Genomic DNA, 24,424 nt, shown 5'->3' on the forward strand with positions numbered 1-24,424 from the left:
TGACTTTCCAGGTCTTTGTATATCTGCTCTCTGACTCTTCAAAGGTATCCCTTTAAATATACCGACGCCCTAATGGCTGGTGCGGCTGACATTTGTGCAGGCAAATCAGAGAGAATCACTTTAAAATAGCTACAGGGATGTTAATTCCCGGCGTGTGTGCAAACTACATTGTGCCACAGGTTCCAGTGGAGAGCAGCAGCAGAATCTGCCCCATAACATCTCATTCTCCAGTGTCCCAGTGAACCTGCCTCACCCAATTCAGGTCAGATTATGCGTATGAATGAATATAATGAACATTACTGAACTATGACCTGAAAGAGAAGGTATGGGATCACACACAGGCCTTGGCGATGCACGGAAGAGATTGTGCACTGGATGGTAACAGAGTTCTAGATTGTGAGTTGCCTGCAACAGATTGTCTGGGGGGGTTGTTACATGTTACTCACAGTGACATTTAAGTAAGTAAATGAAGCATGAATGTTACACGCTCTTCTTTTGGGTTAATGTAGAACAAACAAGGCTCATAAGAGAGATGGATGGATGGAATAATGCTTCCCTGCTTTAAGTCTACTTTTCAGGTTAGCGTTCATTTTCAGGCTCTTTGCAGACTGCTAATGGCTTACTTTGGCGTGACCTACGTCAAGGCCAACTCGAGACAAAACACTACACAAAGCACTCCTTAAACAATGTAGATCGCCAGGCCATCAGATTAATCCCAGGACTAAAGGCATAAGTTGTATGAGAAGCTTTTAGCCTGTGATCCCCTTCAGTCTGATCGATAAATGGCATCGGTATTGTAAAGCGAAGTATTAATGGGGAAAAATCTCAGGAACTTAGGGAAGGTCTCAAAACAGGAGCATTTCTTCCTGTGTTACGTACGTCAGAGACTCGTCCAAGCAAATAAAGATAGAAGGGATAGATAAAAATATGTCACATAAAGCTAACGAAACCTCATTCTTTCACGAGGGATTTATAACTTGTCAAAGGTGTCCATTTGTGATCTGTGTTCGATGAACAAATAAATGATCCCTAATTAATTCTGCAGTCAGCTGGGGCAGTAGAAGTAGATTTCAATGACTCCTATGTGGATTAAAAATAATGAAATAAATGACTGGGGCGTAGATATCTGAGGAGCCACCATGCCGAAGGAACGTCATCAATGAAGTCCATCCATTCACCCATCCATTTCCTTACAGTCACAGGGCCAATGAAATGCACAAGAATGAATTTTGATGTAGTGGACAGTGATCTGAAGGCTTATAAATTAATTAAAACATAAATCATGTTTAAGATGAATCTGCTGTTACAAATATGTGTCACAGATTATGAAAAATTTAAATCTAGAAAAGCACCAAAGCATATAAAATACCCTTATGGCAGACAACTGTGGAGTGCAAGGGCTGTTTGAGAGCAGAAAGTCTAGAGGTCTCCGTGATAAACAAACATGGCATGTTTCCAGAGCCGTTTAGATATTAAACTTCATATCCCTACAAGGTGGAGAAAAACCAGAGCCTCGTGTAATTAAAATGACGTAAATAAAATGCATTGGCATTACAAAGAAAAACATCTGCTGGGCTTTTGTACGTTACTGCCGAGGTCAGGATGCCTGCTGCCTTACGCACATTTACAACTGATATGTGGGGAAACCTACTTTTAGGGTCAATGGAGGACAGTCTCACTGGGACATTGGAGTGCAGCGCCCAGGGTAGGTAGCACAGGAAATGACGAGTGTCGACACCAACATGTACAGTAAAAAGAGAGTTCTGCACGACTTTCCAAGATTGTTTAATTTTCTTTTTCTACAAGATGAAGAAGGGTTTTGTTAGTCTGCATATAAATAATTGTTTCTATTTTGAATTTCAATCCAGTGCGCCAAGCCGTGCATAACACATGTCTTTGGTAAGGCAGAGGGAGGTGTTAATGGCAGTGGGAGGTGGTGGTGGAGATAAAAAAAAAAATGCCTCCTCCATATCTACAGTGGTGCAGTTTTGAGGCCACTTTTGAAAATATGACAGATTGTCAATACCAATAACGAAACATCCAGCCCGGGGCTTCTCAGATCTGTAAACCTCAGCTGGCAACGGCTGCAGTAGGTTTCCAAGGGAACCATTTAGTAACAAGGGGGAACGAGTGGTTGTGTTTTTTTTTTTTTTTTGTATTGCTGACAGGGTCTCCTGACCTACCTGGAGGGCCTCCAGGAAACGGAAGGAGCCCAATCTGCGTCCTCGGGGGACCAGACAGAAGCTGGAGTTGTGGAGAAGCTCCTGGTAATCGGACCTGCAGAGAGACACAGAGAGAGCCATGAGCTTTGGGACATGGTGCTCAAGCGATAAATCAATCGGCCAATCGATGAATCAGTCGACCAAGCAGTGAGTCAATCGCCAATCGATGGATCAATCAACCCATAATCAGTGAGTCAATCAGCCAGTCGGGTATTAATGAATATCACACAACCATGTTTTAAACAGGTGGTTTTACAAAGAGATCTACTTTGACCTCTGACATGTTGTAAACTGCAGGCAACGATATAAGGTAGATTGCGATATGTATCTGCTCAGCAGAATGGCATCAAACATGGCACACAGAACCAACAATTTTATTACAAATGAACAGTAGAGGAGCAAGTGGAATGTGATTGAGAGTTGGTTAACACTTAAGACCATGTTTTCAGTAATTTATAAGCACACTAATAATGCATTATAATGCATTCATAAAGCATTATAAACATGACCATAAATATTTGTAAAAAGGCTTACGAGGTAATACATTATAGTCATGTTTATTATGCATTATGACTGCCTTATGAACCTCTCATCTATAATCTACTAGATGCCTTTATAATGCAGTACAAAACACCCTTAATGCTTATACCAACCATTATAATACATTATGAAGGTATTTATAGTGTATTATAGATGAAAGCTTCATAATGCGTAAATCACATGGCTATAATGTGTTATGCCTTTTGATAAATATTTATAACCATGCTTATAATGCTTTATGTCTGCATTATTATTTGTTATGTCTTGTTTATAAATGACATGGCCTTAAGTAAAATGTTTCCAAAAGTTGTCTAACCAAATGGAAATGGGAAGAATTTTATGTCCTTAAATTGCTTAATAGGGTAAGTAGGATGAAAGACGTATTAAAACACATCATAGAAAAAAAATCAATGCTGAGTTGATAACAAGAGTTAAATACTGGCACAGATGTACACAGAACATGTTTATCCTTTATTATTTAATAGTGCTGCAACTCAAATTTATTATTAACGGCAAGCAGTGGTTTGCCGTACCTCATCGTAACACGTGGTGTGTCAGATCATATTTATTAGCTAAAATTCTGCTCGGCGCCTTCTTGGCAGAATTTGTGGGTAAATTAGAAAGCGAAGAGAATGAAATGGGAACTTCCCAGTGTACAGTACAAAGGCCTGACCTCCACGTGACAGATAATCGTTGTGATGAATTGGAAAGCAGAATCGGGGTGAGGCTGACGTTTCTCTCTTCATCTTCCACCGAGGGTTTAAGAGCAAGTATTCCATAAAGTCACTGAACAATTATTAGTGCCAAAGTAGGGCCAAGTCAGTGCTACCTTTTTAGAATGATGACAGGCTTAATTTACACCTGTGACTTTAGGTAGAACACTGTAAAAACGTATCACTTGTGAAGAACACGGTTAAAACGTTACACTACATCACTGCAATTATCGTGGAATTCACAGCAACTCCGAACTAATAATAATCGATACTTTATTGATCCCTGTGGGGAAATTGTATTTACACCTCCCTCAGCTTGCGCTTGTTTTTGTACAGTAAGTTTTCCGCCGTAGCGGCGCCCGGGGAGCTGGACGTTAGGCGCCACACTCAAGGACCCGAAGACGTGCTGAGGCTGGGTTTGAACTGGCGACTACAGGCTTAGCCCACTGAGCTACACACTGCCCCCAAAAAGCTGTTATTAGATGCTCAGCTACTCAAGGGCGTCTGCCATAAACTACACCTGTTTCCCTACTTAGCTATCTGCATATTGCTATCATTACAGAATAAGCAGTTGCTCTTTTGCAGTATCCCACGGATGGATGGCCCTCTGCACTGAAAGGACTCTTTGAGGCCCGACAAGCGGTCTTTTATTCCGAGGTACAGTTGGGTTTCCATTTGAGGCAGAATCGATTACAGTCCAAGCGCAGGCCTCTGTTGCATTTAGGTGTGGATCTCACTGGTTTTCGTGTTGATGGAAAAAGCTGATTTAGTTATCCAGCCTCTGGCCCATTACAACCGCCTGTGTGCCTCTCTGCACGATCCCTTTCAGATCCTCAGCATATTTCTCTCCAAAGCCTGCTTCACTCTGTACAGTGGACTATTTACTTGAGTAACTTACAGTATTTAATTCATCCGTATTTAATTACATTATATTATTTAATATTAAACCATGATCCAAGATAGTCACGTTAAATCCAACTCAACACAGTTAATGTCCGTGAAACCATCTGACCATAAACTGAGTGAAATAACATTAAAAAATAACTGGCCTTGTAAGCCACCAAAAAACAGACAACATTCAGATGTCGCCGTCTCTGCCAATGTAGCTTTATCACTGCGAGATGCACCATGTTTGCTTTGTATCATGCCTGCAGACGTTGAATCTTGTCTTTTAGGCACTGTATGTATGTTCAGTCGCTGTATGCATCAGAATTTCCCACCGGTACTAATAAAGTCCCTCTTAATCTTAAAATGCTTCTGTAAAGCAAAAAAAAAACCAGTATTTGTATTGTGAGAAAAGGATTATAGAGGTGATTCATGCAGTTGGATTAAACCTAAAAAGACAAGCAATTATCCCATTTTTTTAGCACAATCACTCCCTCTGAACTTCCTGTCTGCAGCTTATCTCATGCATAATTTTGCATAGAACCATCATTTCCATTTATATACATTTGTATTTATGATTTATTAATAATTTATTGTATTTATGTATATTTTATTAGCACCTGGTTAGATGCTAACTGCATTTCATTGGCTCTGTATCTATACTCATAATGACAATGAAGCTGAATCAAATTAAATCTAATCTAATAATTTCCTTTGTCCTAGAACAGAGGTATTTCTTAGGATAAATAAGATTAATTCATTGGGCACAGAACAGGCCGGATCCGCTCTCATTCGCAGGCTGCCCCATGTCTAATCTCATTACACGGAGCTGGCAAGCCAGCTAAGTGAATGCCTCACCATTCGGGATCTTTGGGATTATTAGAATTTGTGCAATCAGACCTGTAGAGAAACACTAAATGTCACATCGAACTAATAATCATTTTCTGTAAATTTAATATAATTTCTTCCAGCACTGTTCCCAAAAGTGATTTACAGTACGATAAATTACCGTTTGTACTGCATACTTTAAGTTTATGATTTCATTTTAATTTTTTTTTTTGCACAATGCAGCCAGTAGAGGGACTCTTGCAATAAGACAGATATCTGCTGAGCTGAGAGAAAGAACAATATCCTATACGGGGTAGGGATCATTTCCAATATGGCGTTTTCTGCCTCGATATGTTACTTTTTCAGCAATGACTGTGGTCTAAAACCAGCAAATAAACAAACACATGAAAACCAACACAGACTGCAGACAAGACTGACCTCTGCCACCTCACCTGACACACAATCCAAAATTGGAACAACTTGGAAATACGAGAATGACACCATGGTGAAATTGCATCTCAAATAGCATCTGTAACCCCCGAGTCTCCCTAAGGCATCACCTCCTGCCCAAAATTAGGACACCGCTCACTCTACACATGGTTATAGTCGTTTTGGCCATTAGGGGCAATTCCAGTATTTTTTTTTGAATCCATAACTCATGCAGAGGGACCAACTATCACTAGCCAATCATGTGTTTTGAATTGGTGAGTGACAGGGAAGGGGCCTCACTTGGGCCAATCAGCTTTCAGCTGGGGCCGGTGCCCCAGTGACTCCACCCCAGAATATGCCACCGCTCCCCTGGATTAGGCTACACGTCCTACAGGCTCTGCCCTTCCACTTACCAGCGAAGGAGGATCTGACCCCAGGGGCAAAAGGTTAAAAAATGTCTGTTTTCATCCGCTGCTCTCTTTTCACATATTAATCCATTTGCCGATCGATTTCCCATATTTCCATCTTTTTTCCCATAAAATGCAAATTATAACACATACAGTACCAGGCAAAGGTCTGAACCCCACAAAGGAAAGTGATTGACAGGCATCACATGACCTGGCCACTTGACCTAAACACAGCAGAGGTAGTTTGGGAAGAGTCTGATGACAGAACGAAGGAAAAGCAGCCAATGAGGGCTCAGCATATGTGTCCTTCAGGACAGCTGGAACAGCACCCCAGGAGGCCACCTCATGGAACTGGCATAGAGGAGACAGTAGGGTCAGCCTGTTCCTGGAGCAATTGGGGTTAAGGGTCTCGCTCAAGGGCCAAATGGTGGCATCACTCAGCCAACCACGGGATTTGAGCCAGCAACCTTCTGCGTCACAACCCACAGAGCTGCGGCAACAAATTATTATTTTTGATGTCATATAATTATTCGAAAATGTAGAGAATAGTACAAATACACCTTTCTAAAGATGGGTGTGTCCAAACTTTTGACTTGATCAGTATGTGTCCTTCTGCAAATGTAGTTGATATAGTTGTAAGGGAAGGTCCATAAGCTAAAGTCTATACTGCATTACGAAAACAGCCCAGAGAGCACCAGCTGTCTCTCATTGATTAATATTTCATATTTTTATTTATTTAGCAAACACTTTCATCCAAAGCAACATACATTTTTGAGAAAACAGGGTCAGCCAGTCCTAGGAGTAATTAGGAGTTATGGGTGCTGCTCAAAGGCCCAATAGTAAAATCAAGCTGCCAATCCCAGGATTTGAACCAACAACCTTCCAGATACAGGTATAGCATCCACAGCTGCAGAGCCACATATCACATTCAGGAAATTCATTTCTTTTTCTGCTAGCAACCTAACTGTAGTTTATTCATTTACAAATAACAGCAAACAAAAAGTGAGTAATGGATGCTTTCAAAAGATGTAATTTATATATAAAAATAATGATGTTTCAGCAGCGAAAATGAAAGGAACGTCTCCACCTGCCACGTAACTGATTACAGTAAAGTAATAAACAGACATTGTGGCATTTTCTACAGACATGGTTACTTGAAGAACACATTTCAGCATCACACCTGTGTTCATAATTAGGTACTGAGCGCTTATGCTATTATGCAGAAAAAGATGTGATGAATGTTATAAGTATTTTATGTAAAATATACATACACAGTGGACTGAGGAATATTGTGAAGAAAACAGTCACACCCATCATCCATCCATCCATCCATCCATCCATCCATCCTATAACCACCTCTCCAGTAAAGGAAGATTGAATGCCACCTAGGCAGACCAGGCCATAAGGCAGGAGAACTGGGATGACGTTCCCTTGCAGGACTCTCTCTCTCTGTCTCTTTCATTCTTTCTCACACATCTACGCACAGGCACACACATGCACAGGCACACACACGCACAGGCACACACACGCACAGGTACACACACGCACAGGCACACACACGCACAGGCACACACAGGCACAGGCACACACACGCACAGGCACACACAGGCACACACACGCACAGGCACACACAGGCACACACACGCACCACACACGCACAGGCACACGCACGCACACACACGTAAACACGCACAGACACAGGCACACACACGCACAGGCACACACATGCTTAGGCACACAAACGTAAACATGCACAGACACGCACAGACACACACACGCACAGGCACACACACACGTAAACACGCACAGACACACACACACACAGACACACACACACGCATAGGCAGACACACACACAGGCACACACACTCACAGGCAGACACACGCACAGGCACACGCACGTAAACACGCACGCACAGGCACACGCACGTAAACACGCACGCACAGACACACGCACACACAGACACACACACACACACGCACAGGCAGACACACGCACAGGTACACGCACGTAAACACGCACGCACAGGCACACACACGCATAGGCAGGGATGGTCCATTGATTTATACAGTAAGGGACAAACCCTAATCCCACCAATGACGACCCCCACCCAGCCCTAACCTTAGCCATAAGTATCCAAACAAAATACAGCTCTTTTGGCATTTTTAGTCAGAAATTGAATAAAACTGAATTTCCCTTTGTAGGGATTGGAAGAATGGTCCCCACAATATCAAAATAACAGATTTCCATCACATTGTGGGGAAATACACCCCAACCATACACACACACACACACACACAATTTACCATTTGCAATCCATAGTGTGTTTTGGTTTGTGTGCTTTATTTCATTCTCTGTTGTTCAGCCCGGCCTTGGTATACAGTTTAAGTGTCTGGGCTGTCTAAGAGTTTAGTTTGGATTGTAAACCCCCCTCCCCCCCCCCCCCCCCCAACTCCGCCAAGGTGCCTAAAGGTTACGGAAAAGGAAAGTGACAAGTGACACCAGCAAATCCAGGCACAATATTTCACAGACTTGCAGGTGAGTGCAGCCATCTCTGGCACTCTTAGGGAATTCCGGAGCTGATCTGCGACTCTACAGTTCTGGGGGAAGCATCTGCTCAGCCTCACGTTCACCGAGCAGAGCCTGGGCCCCTGAGAGAATGCCAATGTTCCCTTCAGCCTCACCGCAGGTATTTAAGATACACTGCAGACCTTCGCTAGCGCCTCAGTCCTCCACATGCCTTAGACAGAATATATCCACAGTGACAGGAACAAGGACTAAAAAAACGAGAAACTGTACCATCTGCAGCATGACTTTCAACATCATCTTTTCAAAAACAATTGGTTCCAACTCTGGAATTAAAGACAATTCTGATTTCATTTCACTTCTAGCTACCAAATAAATGTATTCATCTGGACACTATGTTCTCTTGTGAATTCATAGGTGTTTCTGAATATGCATACTTGACCGAACTAATGTTCTAAGCCACCCCTTTTACGTCATCTTCCATTGCCACGGACCAGTTTCCATACTAAGAACGGGAGTACAGAGAAAGGGGAAAATCAAAAGATGTTGTTCTTGCCCCACTCCAAATATCTGGAGCTAGAACCTTTTCCTGAGACCAGGAACCAGGGGCAAGTTAGCAAGACCGGTCTTGCCAAGACCACAAGTAAAATATTTGCATTCTTGGTATTGAGAAACCCCCCCATGTCTTAAGCCCCCTCTTCCTATTCCTATTCCTAGAGGTCGTTCTGAGCTCTCAGGTGTCTTTGTCAAATGCCTGGCGCCTCCAGTTTGGGTATTTATACGGCGCCCCTGTCTCTAGGTGTGCAGGACAGCTTCCGTTTACCTAACCCTTACTGAAAATAGAGGCAAACCTGCCCATCCCTCCTTCCATACAGGACATGTTCTTTTACTCCCCATAATTTATATGATGGCACCACCTGCACACTATGGACAGTCAGTGCAAGAGAGCTTGGACCTACATTACATCAAGCACACAGCTCGAGTGATATTTCTGTAAGCTGGCAGAGAGAGACCTTTTATTCCTCTGTTTGTTTTGACCATCTCATCTTCTCCCCGTCGCTCCCCATAATCCTGCTCAGAAGCCACGTTTCCAGGGTAATTACTTTCCTATTATTTGAGCTGAGCTGCCAGGTCCTTTGGATGAAAAATCCTACTGATTACACTGGAGGAAGTCCGTGCAGAAAGTCTGAATTAGGAACCAATAGGCAGTACATGTACCATTCCACTGATTAATAGCTGACGATGGGCATCTTCTACTCAACGGAGGGATTAAAGGCACAGCGATCCATATATCGCAGAGTCCATTTTTTAAGGAAGGGACAGTTCTTGGATTTTTTTTAAGGTGGGGGCATAGTAGGGGCTATAACTAAAACAGAAGGATGATTTTTTGTCTTTAGCCAATGATATGTTTTGAATGGGTGAGTGACAGCGGATGGGGCACTCCGGGGGCCAATCAGCTTTCAGCTGGGCCCAGTGTCCCTGTGGCCCCGCCCCTGAATACGTCCCTACCTCTCAGTGAGATGTGTACGCTGTGTGCTTCTCCTGAACTCACCAGGAGGATGACGATGAAACACAATCGGTGTTCTCCACAGTGCACTTTGTGCACAGTGCACACAAAACTAAATAAGAATGCACCCCCCCCCCCCCCCCCCACATGAACTTTGCAAACCAACATCTGTCCCACGTGGCGGAGCGATTACACTGTCAGTACCAGCGGGCCAGTGCAACAGCTCGCAAGCCACCAAGGCAGAAGTGAAATGTCACATTGTGTTTTTGAAACTAATGGCGATGCCATTGTTACGCAGCAGACTGCTGTATGCAGAGTGACTGCCTGGAACAGTACGCAGTCAAATGTGAGACAGGGACAGGCAATGAATCATTGACCATTAAAACTGTGCTAAAAACTAATGAATTCCTGACACAATCTTGAGCGGTGTGACGGCCGCCCTATGCGTGCGGCATGCCCTACACGCACAAACAAGCGCTGCGTGAGAATTTTACAGTATCAGTGAAATTACTGGCACCTTCAAATTTTCAATCTTCAACCAGATTTAAATGAGCAGATCACAGACAGAGTCTGCATGGGGAGGAAGTCTTGTCTGGACTGTAGTCTCTATTCCTGACTCCAAAATACCTGAAGTTAAGCTCTTTCCTTACTCCCTTTAATAAATAATACATTTTTTAGCAAATATATTATGAATCAATACTTTCCGAGTCTCACTGTCCACATGCAATGTGTCGGTATCCAGACTTACACGATCGCTTCCGGTAGCTGGTAACATGGCGATTCTGGTCCTGGACTTATAACCTGAAGGTTGCCAGGTCACGACCCAGGAAACCTGTTGCATCCATTATAAGCGGATTCAAGCTCATTGGCAGCATATCCATAGAAACTTAAAAGGAGAATATAATGTTTAGACAGTAGCTTAGCAACTGATAAGGGACCAGCAGGAGTGGCTGTATGACAAGCCTGTGAGTTGTCCAAAGGCCAGAAATTCTTTATTCACAGACAATCAAATAGTTTGCTGCAATATAATTGCACAAGCAATGTGCCTAAAGGGGACCATAATTGCTTGTGATTGAAAAATTCACTTTTCTTAACACAAAGGAGCTATTAATTTCGGGCAACATGTATCTCATTTTGTCATATGTAGAGTATGCATCCCAGCGGCATAGTGAAGGCAGTCGGGACTCGTCTCTGGACTCGTTCAATTCAACGCTAAACAGCATTTAAATAACAACGGGATATTACAGATTGTTACAAGGTGGTTTGCATGATGCAGTCTCATTATCTGAAAATCTCTTAAGGTTATAGACAAGTATGTTAATATCAGTGGTGAAATATCTGGTTAGATTCGGAAGGAGGCGTGGCCCACGTTAAAGGTGCACGTGACTCTCAGGTGCTCAGTGAGTCAGGTGACCTTCCCTGTTCTCTGTGATTCGCCTGCCTGCCCCTGCCTGCTCCTCCCTGCCCCTCCTCCCTGGTGTCTCTCCACATCAGTGTGTGTCGCTTTTGTGTTTCTTCTGGCAGAAACTTCAGACCGGAGCCCACAAATGTTTGTCCCAAATTATATATATATATTGCTATATATTGCCGTCATTCCCAGAATTCTGAGTTCCCTGTGCCTGTAGAGTCACAGTGACACTTTCGGGTGGAAATATGAGGTACTTGGAATGAATCTGATCAGGGAACAGTTTCAAGGAAGCTGCACTAGCAGACCAAAAAAGAAAAAGTCACCTTTTGAATTTTTCGTCGGGCTGCCTTTAGCTTTGATCATGGCGCACATTTGTCCCGGCATCGTTTCCACAGGCTTATGCAGCATCTCACCCCTTATTTTCATCCTGATTTGCATTAATTTCTCACCGAGATCCTGTACTGACAAGTGAGTTGAACCTCCATAGAGCCTCCTTCAGCTCATCCCAAAGACCTTCAATGAGGTTAAGGTCACAACTCTGTGGTGACCAAGTCATAGGTGAAAATGATTCCTCACGCTCCCTGAACCTCTCTTTCACAATTCGAACCCAATAAATCTTGGCATCCTTGTCTTGGATTATGTCCATGTCAACCGGGAAGAGAAAAACCCCATTGATGTTGGATGGAGGCGTGACCTGGCCAGTCAGTAGATTCAGGTGCTCAGCTGATTTTACTTTATTGCTGCGTATAGTTGCTGAGCTGTAATAATGATGTAATTGGCTCTTAAGTATTTGCTGATGTAATTGAAATGCCGACGTTTTTTTTTTTTTTTTGGCCAGGCAGCGTATATGACATCACATGCGCTGCAATATTCCTGAACTTGGGTTATAATTCAGGTAATTTGTTGCAATTTCGGGATTTTGAAATAAATCACAAATTACTGGAGATCTATCATGCACTGGTAGTACAACAGCCTGGTAACAGGCCCTTGCCTATAATGACTGAATATATTTAAATATAAACTATAAATGTTGAAATGAAGAAGACTGGCTTGCATGGAGAATTCGTGTCCCTTCTTAGGAGTGCGTGCCGCAGAATCAGAGTCTCAAGAAATGCTAATCTAATATGAAGTTTGGTTTTTAAAAATAGTATGCTCCGAGTTCTAAGCATGAATGACATCTTGTTAACTTACACACGGTTCGCTTCTCAGTTGTAATTTAATTAGGTGGTGTTACGTAAACCAATGCATCTGTGCAGAAAAAACACCTTTTCTCAGTAGGGAATGAAAGATTAAATTTAATATATATCTGTGGCCAAGCAGGGAATAGCTCAGAAATGCTGGCAAGAAGCAGCCCGTATCATTCCGGCAAAGTCATAGAAAGACACCATACGTAGGGAAAACATGAAATCCACAACACACACAGGTTTGTATTCATATCTTTGTGGGGACTGTCCATTAAGTTCTATGAGCATAACCCTAATTCCAGCAATGAGAACCTTAACCCCCCACCCAGCACTATCCTTAACCATAAGTAACCACACAAAATACAAGAATTTTGGCATTTTCAGTTTTTTGATTGCATTCGCAGATCTTTGTGGGGAGCTGAAAAAACACAATAATATAAACCAAATCCACACACACATGCACAGAGACACACATACAGTAAGCACACACATGCACACACGCACACACACGTTGAGTAAACATATCTTTATGGTGCTCATTCATTTCTATGGGAAAAATGCTAACGCTAACTACGAGAACCTTAACCCCCACCCAGCCCTACCCATAACCATAAGCAACCAAGCAAAAGGAGTTTTTGCATTTTTAGTTTTTTCTTTGCCGTCACAGATTTTTATTAAATTGAGTTTAAGGGGGAAAAAACAGGTATTCATCACATTGTGGGGACATTGTGTCCCCATAAGGTAAGGTATACCTGCTCACACACACGCACACACAGAAATAGAAATTTACAGGAGAGCTCACACCCCAATCCTGATACTTTAGTGCCTGTACATAAATGTGACCACTGTTTCTGTTACTCTCTTACTTCCTGCCACAGGGAACTCATAAGAACTTCATCGATTTTGCAGGGAGCGTCACAAACCCCGCGTCCCCGTCGACGTTACAGCAGGTACGCGGCGGGCAGACGAGAACAAGCCTGGGCAGCAAACAGCTGCATGGGGAACACCACGAGCAGTTCACAGAGCACCATCACTGCGGCCCCAGCAGTGCCAAGCACCGCCTACGATAACACAAACGGCGGGTGACTGGCCAAAAATAAGGCACTAGTCTCATTTCCCATCAACCCTCCCTAGCTCTGCTCCCCCCACCTGCCACATCTCCAGTGTGGAACCAGCACAAACAGCTCTTAAAGAACTAACATTGAACCAATGCAGCATGCACAAATAAAGTGTACTAAATGCACGCTTTAACTAGCTATTCCATTATTCGCTTAACTCAACACAAATATAATGAATTCGCCTACAATCCCATCAGTTACCGTAGTAATTAAAGGGCCAGGGGGCACAGGGACCGGGTGGAAAACAGTCGCGATTTATTTATTCACGTATTACTCGTAGTGCCGAGAAATATCGACTGCTGTTCTGTGATGGTCGGCTCTTCCCCCAGGAAGGGAGTTTGATCTATTTGTTTTTTAAACACAACGCACAGGGAATGCTTTCCGAAGCAAGCTTTACACACAGTTAATTCAATACTGCTGGTCTTACGCCAGTGATAATGTATACCTGGGTATTCTGTAACAATGTGCATAAAGGACAGAAGAAAACACGCTGATCTTTCAGGCACTTTGCTCCTCTGTAATGCTCTTTAGAGGAAGGTACCTTCATCCCAGTACACCCAGTAGCCATTTCTCTAACGACAGTTTTGCTTTGTAGCTTAATATCTGGACTACCTGACCTGCTTGTTATCATCCGTGACACGGCATAGGACTGGGGAGTATATACGTGTCTCCAGTGATTCTTCCTCCAGTTCACACCCGCTCAAAGCACGCCAAAAAGCAAGTCTCAAGACAAGTTAGCCAACATGAAGACACAGACTGAGTGCTGCAGGTAAGACAGCGGCTAAAAGTTCCTGGTCTTAGCAAAATACATTTCAGGTAATTCACAGGCCCTTTGAATCATACTCTGTGGCCAATTCATTAGGTACCCATGTGTAGGGCTGGGTCAGTCTCCCTTATGTCTGCAGAACCACTCCAAAGGTCGATAAATTGTGCATTCTGGGATAGCTCTCTGCATGCCGCTGTTGTACCAAGCTGTTATTTTTTGCACTTGTGGCCTTTCTGTTAGCTTTAACGAGTCTGGCTATTGTGACCTCCTTCATTAACGAGGTGTTTTCAGCCACGGAACTGCCCCTGACTGCATGTGTTTTTGTGTATAACACCAGTCGCTGTGCTGGCTTCACCCCAAATGACTTTTCAAGCGATTTCACTCAATTTGTCGCAGACAAAATCATAGATTTACTAAAGGTCTGGTGCTCCTGTCATCTTGATTGCTTGACGTGAAGTAGTCAGGATAGCGGTCACGTGGACACTCTCAGCAACCAATAGGTGAGCTCTTTCCAGCACCAATCAGGGAGCAGCAAAGTGGGTATGAATTACTGCAGTCTCAAGGGTTTAGGAAATAATGGAAATTTATGTAAAATTCAAACATTCAAATATCTTAGAAATCTAATATATGAAATAATGAAATGCGTAATATTTAAACGAATGAAGTCTGTTCACGCAACCAGGGTTGTGTCCACATTCTATGTTGTCTCGTTTTCATTGTTCCTGAAATAGTACCGAACCCTGAACCCAAAACCGTGGTCCATACTGAGCCATGACTTTTGAGTACCATTATACCCCTATGTGGTAAGACACCACAGTATATTGTTTACTGTAATATATAGTTTATTTCCTTTGTATATTGTATGCCTCTTGTATACAGGTCTTCCCCACTGTACTCCTATGAAAACTTACATAAGCTGAAGAGCCAAAATGGTTGGAATTGCGCAAACTTTCAAACTGGAGATATCGCCAAAATAGGAAAACTTGCCAAGTTCAATTACAAAAATTCAGATGGATCCACAATCGTACACAAATTAATCTTCGAACTGGGACAGATTAACCGCCTTCCCTAGCCACCAGCAATCTTCGACAGCCGCTTGTAATTAAAAGGGTAAGTTGTGATTATGTCTTCAGCGTTTTTTGTAGCTCCTGAGGCTTGTATAACGCAGACTGTCCTTCCGACGCTACGCAAAGTATCACATGCCAGAAGTGTTTAGTTATTGCGGAGTTGGAGGAGAGGATTCATGCATTGGAGGAGCACATTAGTACCTTAGTGGAGAGTAAGCAGATCGAGGGACTTTTAGATACGGCCGAAAGCGGAGAACAGCGCCAGCTTAGATCTGGCAGCTGTCCCGCCTGCCACGTCTCCAGTCCGGCTCCTGCACCAGCGGCCAGCCCACGTGAGCCCTAGGTCACGATCAGACACCATCCTAGGAGCTCTAAGCCGAGAGCTAAGCCCAGCAGGAGTTAGCACTTAGCAACAGGTTCTCTGCTCTCAGCAGTGTGTCTATAGGCTTTTCCCTTCAGTGCCTTACATGTCAAGTGTGTGTTTTAGTATGAATGTTGCCATAATCGTACAGGAGAATCACTGACTTGTCATGAACTTATAAAAAACATCATGCGTTGTGATATATAATTAAAATAAGAAAAATGCTTGATAGCCTTATATTTTTTCTTTCCTTTTTTACGATATAAAGTCTCAACAGTCCGAGTTATTAAAGAAGAAATTCATTTCTATGTGTGCAAAAGCTAAGACAAAATGCCAGAATCTAACTGCCTCTGGTCCCTTATCAGTCCTAATGTATGCTACCTAACCAACTACCTAAACGGCTGCCTACAGACTTGGCGTCTACAGTATCTCAATACATAGCATTTGTTGATAACTGGGACCTTTTTCTGAAATGGCTTGAATTCTATAAATGGGTCGATCTCCATCCTAATTGGAAGGGATAATTTATTCTATCCCAAAGCATGGCAAATATTTTACCTGCCTGGCTGTGAGCAGCACCCAGGCCTCAGCCTTGCCGTCTTACATCGAAGGCTGTTTATTCTCCCACCTGTAGACTATGTTCGGCCTTGACCCAGGTGGTCCATAACACGGCCTCCCCTAAATCTGACCAATATTTAGGAATAGAGTCGAATGAGACTAGAAAGAATATAATAACTATTATTAGACCAAGACTTAGACCTCAACATTCCACTCGGGGCTTCTGTGTGGATAACTTAACTTCAATCCCACTGATAAGATTAAATGAGCCGTAACATAAACCCACCATAAAATGCTCACTACTGAACTTTCGCTCTTTAGGAAACAAATCAGTTGTTGTCAATGATGTGGTGCAGCCCTTTGTTTTTTTAACTGAAACCTGACTCAGACCCAAAGACGCTATGCCACTTGCTGAAGCCTCACCTGATAGGGCGTGGAGGAGGCCTGGCAGCTATTTTTAACTTGCTTTTAAAAATGAAACCCGAAAACATTGAAGATTTTACAACATTTGCATCAAAGCTACTTCAAATGACATCTGACCCGCCCGTCTACGTCCTTACAGTATACAGACCATCTGGACCATGCACATCGTTCCTAACTGAATATGGAGAAATGCTGACGGAGATTTCAATATACATGTGGACCCAGAATCTGATGCTTTCAGCAAAAGTTTTCCTGTCCCTCCTGCACTCCAATGTTCCTCTCCACCATTGTCATCTTTCTTTCTTTCTTTCTTTCTTTCTTTCTTTCTTTCTTTCTTTCTTTCTTTCTTTGTCTTTCCTTTCCTTGTTTTTGAATTATTCTGTATAAATGATGCAGGACTGTATCACGTGTAACATGTAATGCAACTTGGGGTGGCTGTATTGTGGAAGGCGCTATAACCAAGAATATATAAAATGTTAAATAACACTATCACAAAGTAAAAGCAGGAATTTGACAAATACAGAACCTGTTTAAAGTAGAAATAATATATGTACATTGTAGTTTCATTGCCAGAATCAATACAGTCATGCGTCACTTAACGACAGAGCTGCGTTCTGGGAAATGTGTCGTTGGGGGTTTTGCCGTTGTGAGAACATCGTAGAGTGTACTTGCACAAACGTAGATGCCATAGCCCTCTACACACCTAGGCAATATGGTAAAGCCTAATTAAAAATTTTACAAAGTACAGTACAGTAAATACATAAATCAGACTCTATTATCATTATCAAGTAGCATGTACTGTTCTATACTTACAGCATACGATTGGCAGTGGGGCAGGTTTGTTTACATTAGCAGCACCTACAAACACGTTTGAATGATGGCTACGACGTCGTTAGGTAATAGGAGTCTTCAGCTCCATTATAATCTTATGGGATCACTGTCATACATGCGGTCAGTCGTTGGTCGAAATATCATTACGCGGCGGATGGATTGGCTTGCTGATAAATGATAAATACTATTTTGGCTTTTCTCCTTGTTTTGTAAAAGCAAAAATCCTCTTCAGATTTCTTTTCTTCAATGAAAACAGGTGCCAGTGTAAGTCTTTCGTGAAAGCAAAGTATCGCAAAGCAAATGTTGGTAAGACGGGGGGGGGGGGACCTGTATATTGTTTGCTTGATATTTGTAATTGCGTCACATGTATAAGTGACCAACATACCACACACTTTTTGTCGCTCGGTGGTCGTACTACAGAGGTGACTGCAGTACTTTTACTGTCTCAGTGCTGACTGCTGCATGACCTGTAATAGTAAGAGTTGCGAAGGAGGTCCCAACTGGTTCAAGAGATTTTCACCTATTGTTGCTCTTTCAAATTTCATATATTCCGTTAGAGAAGCACAGCATCGGCGTACGTCGGCGCTTCAAAGTCTCCGCACATCTCCATAGTCGAGGGCGGGAGAGACGGAGACGAGATTCCCTGCGAGAGGCGCCGACATCGCAAACATGCTTCATGCGAGTTGAAACCGAGGTCTTCGCTCATTAATGCTTAATGCTTTATCCCACGGCGTTTGGCTCACCCCGCAAGTCCCAGATTACCTGCGGACAGGTAAACCCCCCATCCTCTTTATGCTGTCACTCTGCTTAAACGATAAAGATACAAACCAAAACAAAACGCATCTGAAGCCAAAGGAATCACAAGGAATATAGCAAATTAATTGTCTCCTTGTGTGCGTTGCACTGTGCTAATCAGATTCAATCATTTCTGCAAGGTGCAGGGATCCTCTCCAAAGCCAAAGCATTAAAATTAATCTAACCTAATTAACTTTACTGGGAAAAATATGCAAATACAGTTTCTACTAATGACGTATAAAAAGAAAAATTTCAAATTTAACCACAAGTTTAACGTCAAAGTCAAATTAAAGAGTGGAATAATACAGGATGAGTCCACATATTTTTAAGTCTGGCATTTAGTGTTTCTCCTAATTCATTTTAGGATATCCAAACATTTTTTATTATTTTATTATGCCTGGTCTTGTTAAATAAAATTGGAAGTTCTAACCATCCATCCATCCATCCATCCATCCATCCATCCATCCATCCATCCGCCCAAGCTACTTATCCGATGTATGGTCTTGGCAAACCCAGAGCCTGTCTCCGGCCACGCAGGTCACGAGGCATGGACGCGGGACACCCTTAATGGGATGTATATTTGGTAAATTCCTCATTAAAATATTTTTGGTTGACCAGTCTGAAAGAATGTCACAGTTTAGCCTCTACAGCAAACTTGTGTACAAATAAGTACATACTAATTATTAAAAAAACATTGTTTGAGTAATGAGATCTGTTATTTACACATCACAGATATTAATTTAGCTTTTTAACATGAGATCAAAGAACTCGAATCTCAGTTCTCATATTATGTGTCATTGTATTTGTGGGTCATCCGCGTACAGTACCATGGTGGCGGGATTTTGGAAGACCACAGATGTAGAAATGGAGAACCGCTTGTGTTCCAGCGTGTCGACTAAATATAAGCATGGAAGCCATGTCCTTAGTTCACAGCTGCACAGCAAACAGTGTCAGAGCAAACGAAAATACCCATGTGAGCACAGCAATCCATGTGATTCACACCACGGAAAAAGCCATCCGCCCAGCTCCTATGACTGCTATCTCAGTGCGGGGTCACATGGACCCCAGTCTATTCCAGGAAGCGCAGGGCAGGGGGACATTGAAGAGTAAACCATCGTGGAGCACACACACTCACGATGACACACTTTGAACTGTGCATGGCAGGCTAATCAATGCCGAAATCAGAGCCTGAGGATCAAGCATGCTGGCGCTCCTGGGGTCAGTGTGCGGCAAAATTAGTGAATTTAGCGACAGAGGTGGGATTTCGGGTATAACGAAAGTACGTAATCAGTTTTACTGCAACATTACATAGACGAAGCTCCAACAATGATCATCATCCATGATTCTGACTGCCAACAGAACGTTTCAGCTCCTCCAAGAGTATTGTCGACATGCAGGTGTACCCCCCCCCCCACTCTGGCCCCTGCACGCCTTCATGATGGGAGGGCTTTTGAATACACCGAAGGTCACGTTCAGAATTCAGGCCAGTCTGGGTTCTGGCCATACAGAGACCTGCCCAGATGCGTCCATTGCTGAACTTTCCTTCTCCCTACCTCCCACCCACCCAAATCTACCCACCGCAGCTTCGATTCCCGGAGTAATCCATAACTGTCCGCCTGGATCACACTCACGGGGGCGACGGGCGTGAGTCCGTCCTGCTTCACGTTCCCGTGTTTAGATACAGAGCCGTGCCGAATTATTGTCGATGATTGATGGTACCTGTTGGGATCATGGCGGCGTGGTGAGGGTTGGTGCTGCTGAATCGGGTTGGGGGCGGGGGAGGGGCACACCTGATTTCATTTTATCCACCGCAGGGGCGGCGGGTCTAAGCTACTCCTGTGGCTGAGCCGTGAAATCGAGCCATTTCATAACCGTGCCCGGTGCTGAACGTAAAGATCTGCAAATGCAAAGGATACATAAAGAACCGCATAAGCGAACTGGTAGAATTACAGCGTCAAAGCGCCAAACTGCAATCCCTGCAGCGGCCTGCAGGGGGCCTGAAGGCAAACAGGCCCAATGGAGGCTATGCTATCTGCTAACGTCAAGGATGTGAATCGTGAAGCTGTCTGCACCAATATTCAGCACTGCCGCAATGACAGTGATGACAGCAGATACTATACTTCCAATTAGCTAAAACCTGTGAAAAACAAATTACATAGGTAAAGCAGGCTAACAGGACAATATGAGGTAATACATTTTTACATTATCACACAATCTCTTCAGAAAATCAAATGCAGGAGGACTAATGTCGAAGGAATTCCAATTGAGAGGCCAACAGCTGCAGCCTGTTACTAAAACTGTTTTACGGTCTTAGTGAAGTACAGGGCAGGCGTGCATTTCCTTTCGTTTTCTATTGCAATAAAAACCTCCCATATGAGATATTCAGTATCTCACTGTCAAATCTGTGTATAAATGCATTCAAATATTTAAAGACACTTTAATTAGAGAATAACATGAGTTTGCTTTTACTTTTTAAGGACAGACTTAATAAATGCTCAATCATAACAAGCTCAGGGTTTGCCAAGGCCATGCAATTTACCACATGAATTTAGTCATCAAATCTGAAGATAGAGGAGATTAAAACATACGCATTCTAGATAAAGATCTCTTAATATTTTTCTGTAGATTTTTTAATAAGCTCAGGTGTCTGGTGCTGGAGAGCTTTGTGTGTGCGTGTGTGTTTGTGTGTGTGTGCATGCGTGTGTCTGTGTGCGTGTGTTTGTGCGTGTGTGTGTCTGTGTTTGTGTGTGTTTGTGCATGTGTGTGCATGTGCGTGTGAGTTTGTGCATGTGTGTGTGTGTGCATGTGTGTGTGTGCATGCGTGTGTCTGTGCGTGTGTGTGTCTGTGTTTTTGTGTGTTTGTGCATGTGTACGTGTGTTTTTGTGTGTTTGTGCATGTGTACGTGTGTTTTTGTGTGTGCGTGTGTGTGTGTCTGTGTGTGTTTGTGCATGTGTGTGTGTGTGTTTGTGCATGTGTGTGTTTGTGCATGTGTGTGTGCGTGTGTGTTTGTGCATGTGTGTGTTTGTGCATGTGTGTGTGCATGTGTGTTTGTGCATGTGTGTGTTTGTGCATGTGTGTGTGCGTGTGTCTGTGTGCGTGTCTGTGTGCGTGTCTGTGTGTGTGTGCATGTGTGTGTTTGTGCATGTGTGTGCACGTGTGTGTGTGTGTGTGTTTGTGCTGCCAGCTGTCATGTGTATACTTTGATTAGGACTTAATATTACAAACTCAAAGAAGCAAAATTTATTTAAGTTGGCCTTAAAGAAATACATTTATGTTATTAGTAGATGACAATCTGGATTTAAATCCCATATATCTATTCTAAATTCTCTCTCTATATATACATATATATATTCTATATTTAGAACTTTTTTCTTTTAAATTTCAGCATCAAACTACAGTTTTTTTCTACTGGTCATTAACATTGCAGTCTGATCTCAAGCAATCAGGGCCTGACGATTGTGACCAGAAAAAGAAAAAAACAAAAACATTAATCTTACACCAGTCATCATAGGAGACAAGTTATTACAAGGCACAGTGCAGGTGGGCTGTTGGGTCTTATGGAGCTTATAGATATAGGAAATAATTCGAGCTGACTTGCACGTGTTCCCAGGATTGCACATTACCAAAGACACACATAATATTGATAAAGGTTTTATAAGGTTCTCCATGTGTCCCTTTTACCATTTTTGCACTCATATAGAAAGACACAGTAATATTAGACTGAGGACATGAAAGATGAAAGCAATCCACGCTCCCCCACTGGGTTACATCAAATCGTATGGCTACTGGCGAAGCCCATTATGAAAACGAATAGCATGCTTTGGTAGCTAATTCTGTATTGCAATACTTTCAACCGGGTCTATATTGTGTTGTTACTGTGTCCTCCTGCTCCATCATTTTCGGTACCATGGACACGTCCCTAATACACTCGACTGAGAGGATGAGCAAGAGAGAGAAATCGACAGAGATAAAACAATAGCTTATTTGTTGTTGTTGTTGAAAAGGTTTCGGTGACCTTTAGACTGCGGGGCACTGCAAAAGCAAGAGATAACCTTAAAAACATCTTTCTATAAACTGACGCAGACAACCGGCAGTCCACATGCCATCGTCGGTAGAGTGAGCAGGGTGGCTTCTTGTACCTTATCGCTACGTGGAATTTCCAAGAAGACATGCAATTAACCTCTGCTTTATCAGTATGAGAAATCAACAGATTGTGATCTGAGTGTGTTTAGTATGTTGTCAGATGCAGGAACGGAACTATCGGGCCAGTAAATAAGATACAATCCGCCTCACAAATTTCTCATTGAACTGGTTACCTGTTCATTCCTGCTTGACTGTGTGATCTCTCACAGTCCGTAAGAATGAACGGTCTACGAGTGTCGCCCGTCCCACACTGTAGGATTTTCCCTTCTCTACAAAACCCCTGTTGATGTAAATCCCTCTCATCAGACACCCTGGGGACCTTCTTTATGTGTGACCTGATAAAACGAGAAGAACCAGAGTATATCGAGGCTTGTTAAGCCCTGGGTGTAACCCCAGACAGCTCAAAAACCAGGAAGATTCAACCAACTGCCTTCTTAAATAAGGCACCCCTCATAAGAAGAAGCATAATCAAAATTTAATAGGGAAAGAAAGTGTTTCCAACTTTACACGTTTAATTTTTACCAACCATATACAGTAATTATATGGGCAAGACAGCAGGTCATCAAAAAATACTTACACTGCTCAACAAGAGCCCTAAGAAAATGCGTAGTGCCCAGCATGGAGGTAACGTACTGTAATATTTTTTTCTTTAAGTAGATCAAAGGCAGCTTAGCAAAACTCAGATCTCCTCATCTCTGTCAAATCACATGCAATCAGAAGTCAAGAGGTCTGTTGATGAATGGAAACAGCAAATGCCATTCTCTCCCAATTGGCTGAGACATCAAAGCAGGGAGACCTTGCTGTCCAATAGTATCCACTCTCTCTTGCAAAGGATTATTTGTACATTTGGGAATTGAACACTGTGTGTAACAGTCTGTGTGGTACCAGCCTCTTTCTCGGTGGGAGCTGTGTGAATGACTCGGAAACCTGGGGCAAAATGAATGTTGTCAATGTCTGAGGAGCAAATTGACTAATTTTAGACCCATAGGTAGATGATGGATAGAGAATTGAAGCTGTGAGTCATACGACTATTTGGATCTCAGATGTCTGCAGCATTAAGATCCAAAATATTCAACGATATACTCAAAGGATAATTACGGTTATTTTGACCTCCAAAGAAAGAACAACTTAGTTGTTTCTTGTAAATTTTATTAAATTCTTTAAAAAAAAAAAAAAAACAACAACAGACATTTTGAACTGTTTTGCTGTTTCACATGATCAGGGAAGACGTTCAGATTTGCAAAATAACTACATTAAAGGCAAATTCAAGTCAGCTTCTAAAGTTTATTATTAAATGGTAAACAGCTGTGTTACATGAACTAAGGATAAACATCGGCTTTCACTTGAGGGCTAATGTGCTGTTAAGTGGATTAAGGGTCTGTGCACTAAAAGTCTTTCATAGGTGCCAAATAATCATATTGCTATTAAGGCCATAAATAAAGCCCACAGCCCCCAGTTGGTATAGCGGTATGATTATTGCCTCACGTGCAAGACGATCATGGTTCAAGTTCTGGATGATCCATGACCTAGCTTTCAAGAATTTCCCTCTGGACTCAATAAAGTTAATCTTAACTACTATAAGTACAGGCGATGTTGGTTAATTATCCCGCTGCACTGACCTCAAGCATTCCTCCCGCCTTGCTTTGGCTGAGAGAGATCCTGTTTTCTGTTTTAATATAAAATTCACAATTTTACACGATGGCAGGTGTTC

General features: G+C 42.7%; 1 protein-coding gene across 1 annotated transcript in view; it reads right to left on the reverse strand.

Moving 5' to 3' along the window:
- Positions 1 to 24,424, reverse strand: part of LOC125715071 (exostosin-1) — a 185,344-nt gene that overhangs the window by 38,218 nt on the left and 122,702 nt on the right. The window contains exon 3 of the mRNA XM_048986303.1: positions 2,184 to 2,277. Within this exon, the coding sequence (XP_048842260.1) occupies positions 2,184 to 2,277 (94 nt within the window). The remainder of the gene's footprint in view (positions 1 to 2,183; positions 2,278 to 24,424) is intronic.

Source organism: Brienomyrus brachyistius, chromosome 19 (assembly GCF_023856365.1).
Source record: "Brienomyrus brachyistius isolate T26 chromosome 19, BBRACH_0.4, whole genome shotgun sequence".
NCBI classification, from domain to species: Eukaryota; Metazoa; Chordata; class Actinopteri; order Osteoglossiformes; family Mormyridae; genus Brienomyrus; species Brienomyrus brachyistius.